Here is a 7,168-nt window from a genome sequence, read left to right as displayed (position 1 = left end):
TCAGCTCTTCAGCTCAAGGCGAGCGCTCTACCACTTGAGCTACAGCGCCACTTCCAGTTTTCTGGTGGTTTATTGGAGATAGGAGTCTCATGGTCTTTCCTGCCCGGGCTGGCTTTGAACCGCGATCCTCAGATCTCAGCCTCCTGAGTAGCTAGGATTACAGGCGTGAGCCACCAGCGCCTGGTGACATTTTCATACTTGTGTGTAATATACTTTGATCATAGCCACCCTCTTTACCTCTTCTTACCCCTTTCCGCTAATTCCTTTCCTCTTTCCTAATAGTCCAGTCCCTCTTCTATGTGTGTGACGTCTTTATTTTTCCCTCTAGGTTCCCTATGTGATAGAAGAGTGGGGTACTTGTCTTTCAAAGTCTAGCTTATTTCACTGAACATGATGGTTTCTAGTTCCATCCACTTTCCTGCAAATCAAATGATTTGATTATTCTTTATGGCTGAATAATACTCCATTGTATATGTACACTTTTTCTATATCTATTCATCCATTATAGGGCATCTGGGCTGTTTCTACTCCTGGACTACAGTGAATGGTACTATAATAAGACATGGCCAGGCAGGTATCCCTAATGTATGTTGACTTTGATTCTTTTGGGTATATATCGAGGAATGAGAATAGCTAGATCACATGGTCATTCTATTTTTATTTATTTATTTTTTTGAGGAACTCTGCACTGATTTTCATAGTGGTTACATGAATTTACCTTCCAAACAGTATATAAGGGTTCCTTTGCCCTCATTCCCAAATCTTCACCAGCTTTTGTTAGTTTTATTTTCTTCATGATAGAAATTCTTACTATAGAATAGGAGAAAGTCTTTGTTCTTTGTTCATCTGACAGAGAATTAATATCTGGAATATACAAAGAACTAAGAAAAAACCCACTAAATAACCAGGTAATCCAGTTAATAAATGAGCAAATGAATTGGACAGACACTTCTCAAAAGAAGTACAAGAAAAAGAATAAATGGCCAACAATCTAAGGAAAAATGTTCACTATCATTAGCCAATAGGGAAATGCCAACCAAAGCCTTTCATATACTTTAAATCTTTCCTGTGTTACTTACTATCTCTAACATGTTGTCAGTGCACTACAAATAATTATTTAGGGAATACAGCAAGGATTCTGTATATGTCTATGTCTGGTACAGATGAAAAGCTTTTCTGAGTGTTTTTATTCATAGTTGGTTGATTTTTTTTTTTTTTTTGGCCAGTTGTAGGGCTTGTATTCTGGGTTTAGGTGCTGTCCCTGAGCTCTTCAGCTCAAGGCTAGCACACTACTTGAGCCACAGAGCCACTTCCGGTTTTCTGGTGGTTACTTGGAGATCAGAGTCTCATGGACTTTCCTACCCGAGCTGGCTTTGAACCACCATCCTCACTCAGATCTCAGCTTCTTGAGTAGCTAGGATTATAAGCTTGAGCCACCGGTGCCCAGTAGTTGGTTGAATTTTTGAGAGTGGAACACCTTGATAAGGAGAGCTGACTGCGTGTGCCTGTCATATGCAAATGGTTGGCCATTTCCTCCTCCCTCTCTCCCCTTGCTGCTCTCTTATTCTCTCTCACTCTCCCTTCCTTCCCTTTTATTTCTTCCTTCCTTCCTTTCCCTTTCTCCTTTCCTTTCCTTTCCCTCCCCCGCTCCCTCCCTTCCTTCTTTCCTTCCTTCCTTCCTTCCTTGGTTTCTTGTACTGGGATTGGGCTCAGGGCCTTGTCCTTGATCAGTCGGCACTCTAGCTTTAGCCATGTGGTCTCCAGCCTGGTTTTAGCTGGCTGTTTTGGAGATGGAGTCTTGAGGAATACTCTACTTGGTTTGACTTCACACTGAAATCCTCTGGAGCAGAGACTGTGGCTGGGATTTCAGGCTGAGCCAGTGTACTGGACTCACTTTGGCATTTTGTGTAGGAATTTGAGCACTGGAAGATAGTGGAATCTGTGAAGGTTCTGGAATAAACCCTGTATGGATATTGAGAGGTAGCTGTATACAGAGAGGTCGCTGGATCCGTTACATGTTAGGGACTTTGTATTTTTTACCTCATCTATTCATTAAAATAGCCTCATTGCTTTATTGAGGTAAAACTGACAAATAAAATTAGATGTATTTAAGATATACATGTTGATTTGATATGCATATACATGGTGAACTGATTACTGCAATTGAGTTAATCAACACATGCATCACTTCTCATATTTACTATGATTTTTGCCATTGTGATGAGAACATAAATCTACTCTCTTAGCAAATTGCAAATGTGTAAGTAGTATGACATTGCTAACTGACCAGTCACTGCTGTGATTTGGAAGGATTTGTCTCCTATAAAAGACATGTCAAAACGGAATACCCATGCCATTTGCGTTTCTGGCCCTCTTCTGGTGGCATGGGGTCATATCACTATTGTTGCTGTTGGGATATGAGCTGTCTTTCCAGAGCAATTGTTCCTTATTCTATGGTGCTCTTTGAGTAACTGTTTAACCAGTCAGGGTTTGATAGTGAGAAGACACAGACCAGCGTCTCTATTCCCCTGTCATAGATATGTAACAAGAGTAGGAAATAAATCGTTGAGGCCAGGCACAATGGCTCACACCTGTAATCTCAGCTAATTGGGTGACAGAGATCAGAAGGATTGGGATTTGAAGCCCAGAGAAAAAGCTTGTGTTTTTGGAAGCATACAAAGCTTATTTTTATTTTATTTATTTTTAACTTTCCAATAGCTTTTATTTTTAAAGAATGTGAAAACTTTGGGCAAATAAAGCCCTTTGTAAATTATAAAGTACCATGCAGATGTGTTTCGTTAGGATTCATTTGCACTGCTAGATGAAAGTAGCATCAAGTCTATTGTCTATATCAATAAACTGCCTTCAACAGGACCTTTTGAACCTGATTTGTTTGTATACACACACAAGTGGAAAATAAACTATAGGTGACTAAAGCAAGGCTTATTTTAAAAACTGCAAATTTCTAAGGACAGGACCCCTCTAGCTCCATCATTACCGCATTACCTCCTCCATTCTTGGTGCACAGGAATTATGAGTGGCCTGGATAGTTTGGGATGGGGTGGAGGGGAGCCGAAGAAACTCACTGTAGGAGGAGTGAGTTTAACCTGATCTGGGGAGAGAAGTGGTCAGCACCTGGGAACAAAGACAAAACAAAGAGCAGATGCTGGCAAGGCAGGGATAAGGGGCCCGGGAAGACAGAAGGGCTGGGAAAAAGAAACATGTTCTGATACAAAGTCTTCCTCTTTTTTTTTTTTTTTAACCATCTTTCAATCAAGCCCAAACAGAAACAGTTACAAAGGACTCATTGCAGACACAAAAGGAGAGAAGCTGGCCTCCAATCTGGATGCTGACTCAGCCCTCCAGGTCTTAAATTCTCAAAGTCTAAGTCACTGGAGAAGCAGAGAAGTGAGCAGAGCAGTCTCTGGGGTCATCCTGAGGTCCCTTGGGTATGCTGACAATGAAGAAGAGCCAGGACAGCTCCAAGGAAGAAGGAGTCAGCATGCCAATGTTCCCAAGGAGCCAGAAATGTGAAAACCCAGAGCAAGCCTTGTTAATGAGTACTACGCTATGTGTTTCCCAAATATTCCCTAACTCAGTCGTCAGCAAATGTTTGAGGTCAGCAGAGAAAAATCTGATGACCGCTGGTTGGCTGCCTTCATTGTTCTTGGAGACCACAGTCTTATTTCATGTTAGAAAGATGACACTTCTCTTGTGAGGATGCCTTTGTGAACAGGAGACCTGGCCACTACTGTGCTCAAAAGCATTTGTCTCATTTCTAATTGATCTGCCAATTGTATCCATCAGCCATCACTATCATCCCGCCCCCCCTCGAGCTCAGCAGCCTAGGCCAGCAATCTATGATGGTGTACACAGTATTACCACTTGTGTGTCAGCAGGCAGGAGTACCCTGTTTTTCACTGTTGATTTCAGTCCTCTGAGATGACTCTGTTCCATGTGTCTTTTTACCCTCCTTGGAAAACTGAATGTTCTTTTCATGGTAATGGTAGGAAAGGAAAACTGAGAATATTTATTACCTCTTAAATCTTAGCTTCCCACCCACTGTCAACTTCAGCTTTTCTACTTCTGTCAAAACAAGTCACCTGTTAAGACCCAAGAGAAGGGAAAGCAAAATACATTTGCCCTGAGATGGTAGCTTAGCAAATAAATGTATGGATTCAAGCAGAGGCAAAGAATAGGAGTCTATAATACAATCCATTATACCTGAAAAGAAAGAACACCATTGTAATATATGTTTGACATAGTGAAGATGCTAAACACACTATTAAAAAAAAGAATTCTGCCCGTCATCAGTGGCTCACATCGGTAATTTGAGCTACTCAGGAGGCTGAGCTCTGTAGACAAAGCCACTCTGGGCAGAAAAGTCCATGAGACTCATCTCCAATTAACCAACCAAAAGTTGGAAGTGGACTAAAGGCTCAGGCAATAAGAGCATTAGCTTTGAGCAAAAAAACGCTCAAGGACAGCACCTAGGCCCCGGGAGTTCAAGCCCCAGGGCTGGTACACACAAAAGTGACCCTAATAATAACCATAAAATTATATTTTAAAGAAAGTGAGAGTTGTGATTTTCCTGTTCCTTCACTCTATAATGCTTCCCTGGTGGTCACAAAGTTATCGAGGTATTTCCCTCTGCTTTTGCTCTTCTTTTTTTTATCCTTACTATTACCCACCAACCTATGGGACATCTTATGATGTTCATATTGCTGGAAACAACCCAAGACACACAGAATTATCACTCCTATCTTACTTGATTTCTCTCTTTTTCACAAGAACAGGAAATGTTCTCCTCCCTTCCCTTCATCCAGCACTCCACAATAAATGTGGTTGATGACTTGTCTGCCTGCCTTATCTCAAATGACTGTTCTCTTTATGGTTCACTGATCACAACAGCCATGTTCCTTGAGGCCTTAAATACCTGTCTAGACAGTCCGGAATGGAGGCCTTGGACTGCACTGCTAGTGCAGAAGCCTCCTATTCTTCTTTGAGCTCTCATCACTTATGCAGCAACTTCTCCTGGTTTTGACTGTTACCTTGCTCCTGGCCCAGGCCAATGAAGGTAACCAGGATCTTTCCCAAAAGGGTATGGGTCAGGGAAACTAACACCTGTTCAGGGAACTTTGGACGAGGACCATGGAGGCTGGGAGAATAGTGTGGCAGGCAGAAGTGCATGGAGACCTTGGGATGGTTGCTACTCAAGGGAAGTTTTAATTCTATAGCAATGGATCTTCCCCGTGCCCATCACTTGACTCTTCTGCCCATCTCTCTCTGAACATGGAAGGATGGGATATGAAGAGAGTTGGATGTGGAGTGTACAGAATATGGTGATTTAAAAAATAATCCCTTTGGAGGATTTGACTTTTAGTCTGTTTGTTGCCACCATGAAAATAGTCTCCAGAATTCTAACAGAAGATTCTGATTTTACTTTTTTCCTCCATGTAATCCCCAAACACTTGGTTGCTTTAGGTGGTCACCTCCTCAGGAAAGATGTTTCTGATTTCATTGATGGATTCAGGCCAGTGAACAGTCCCAGGATGCTGTGGAGGAGGAGTGGGTGACATTCATGGGAGGTTTACACAGGCCCCAGAGAACTGACAGATATTTACATGGGTTTATTTCAGAGTCTTGTTCCCTTTCACCAACACAGCCAGTGTGGGTACCAAAGAGCAAATGTGACTAGTTGATAATGGGTAACTAGGTACCCTATAATATGGAGAGCTGGACCCCTGGACAGAGGCAGGGCCCTCTTGCTTTGCTCAAACTCACTGTCCAAGGAGGAGAAATTTCCTGGTGGGAGATGGAACTGGTCCCACCAGTGGATAAAGAAAGCTTAATGGTCTATAATTTCCCTTAAACCCAGGGATACTTGATAGGGATTTCTCTCCACCTTACTGTTCTCTTCTCTACTGGGACTCGGCCTTTCCCTTCCCCAGCCCTTTGCTTTTGCTTTCAGGACTAATGTTTATCCATTCTTCCCTTTTATTTTCAGGCACACAGTGCTGGGGTTCATCAGGCAAGTGCAGACAAACATGTAAAGAGACAGACGTATTCTATATATTATGCCAAGATGGGAATAAGTGCTGTGTGAACCCCAAGTATGTTCCTGCACAGCTGCATAAGGAAAACTGAAATAGAAGACAAATGTCTACAACTTGGCATCTCTCTTCCAAGTCTGAGTCTCCACCATATCACAGGATTCCTCAGTCCTATTACACCATCCCCGGGTTTTCCTGTCTGATGATTCTACCTAATTGTACTTTAAAAAAAGGTAAATAAAGATGGAATACACACACGTGTGTGTGTGTGTGTGTGTGTGTGTAATAGAGCACAGGATGGACTAGGAAGTGGTAATAACCTCCTTGTATAGCTATCTGGCTGGTCCCTCATTGGTCCAAGGGAATAATAAATAAGAAATGTGTATTCTATTCATTTGAATAGGATGGGATATTCGTTTGAATAGCTGGGATTACAGGTGTGAGCCACTAGTGCCTGGTGCTTAGTGGCTATTTTATTGGACAGTTCTTCTTTACATTCTAGAGAGGGAAGCCTGAGGGAAGGCATGGTTTCCAGTCTCAGGATATTTTAGGGGAGTCAAAAAGATGAGCAAAAGCTGGGCGCCAGTGGCTCAGACCTGTAATCCTAGCTACTCAGGAGGCTGAGATCTGAAGATCATGGTTTAAAGCCAGCCCAGGCAGCAAAGTCTGTGAGACTCTTATCTCCAATAAACCACCAGAAAACTGGAAGTGGTGCTGTGGCTCAAGTGGTAGAGCACTAGCCTTGAGCTGAATTGCTGAGGGACAGCACTCAGGCCCAGAGTTCAAGCCCCATGACTGACAAAAAAAAAGTTGGGCAAGAATCTGTGACAAACACAAGAATTAATTCTTAGCCCTCCGCTTTTCTCTACTTTCACAACAAAGCTTCAAGGACCTCTTGGTCATATGTGCAGTTCCTGTCCTATTAGGGATCCCGGGATTATTCTACTGCTTTGTCTTGTTGGAGAGAGATCGATCAGGCTCTGTATGAATCCTTGCTCCATCTTTTTCTTTTCCTTCTGATTGGGGCTCATAGTACATCAAACTGTAATAGTTCTTTCTCAGAACGAATCCACAACTGGGATTTTCCCCCCACTTTCAGTCCCAAGATTTTGGTC

The 7,168-nt window shown here is 42.5% G+C and overlaps 1 protein-coding gene across 1 annotated transcript; it reads left to right on the top strand.

Moving 5' to 3' along the window:
- Positions 1–5,019: 5,019 nt before the first annotated feature.
- Positions 5,020–6,147, top strand: Defb121 (defensin, beta 121). Its single transcript, XM_013010663.1, has 2 exons — positions 5,020–5,077; positions 6,008–6,147. Exons 1-2 carry the CDS (start codon positions 5,020–5,022, stop codon positions 6,145–6,147), a joined length of 198 nt encoding a protein of 65 aa, XP_012866117.1.
- The last annotated feature ends 1,021 nt before the right edge of the window (positions 6,148–7,168 follow it).

Source organism: Dipodomys ordii, unplaced genomic scaffold (genome assembly GCF_000151885.1).
Source record: "Dipodomys ordii isolate 6190 unplaced genomic scaffold, Dord_2.0 Scaffold13, whole genome shotgun sequence".
NCBI classification, from domain to species: Eukaryota; Metazoa; Chordata; class Mammalia; order Rodentia; family Heteromyidae; genus Dipodomys; species Dipodomys ordii.
Note: the sequence above shows the minus strand (reverse complement) of the source record. Positions and strands in the feature narration are given on the sequence as shown.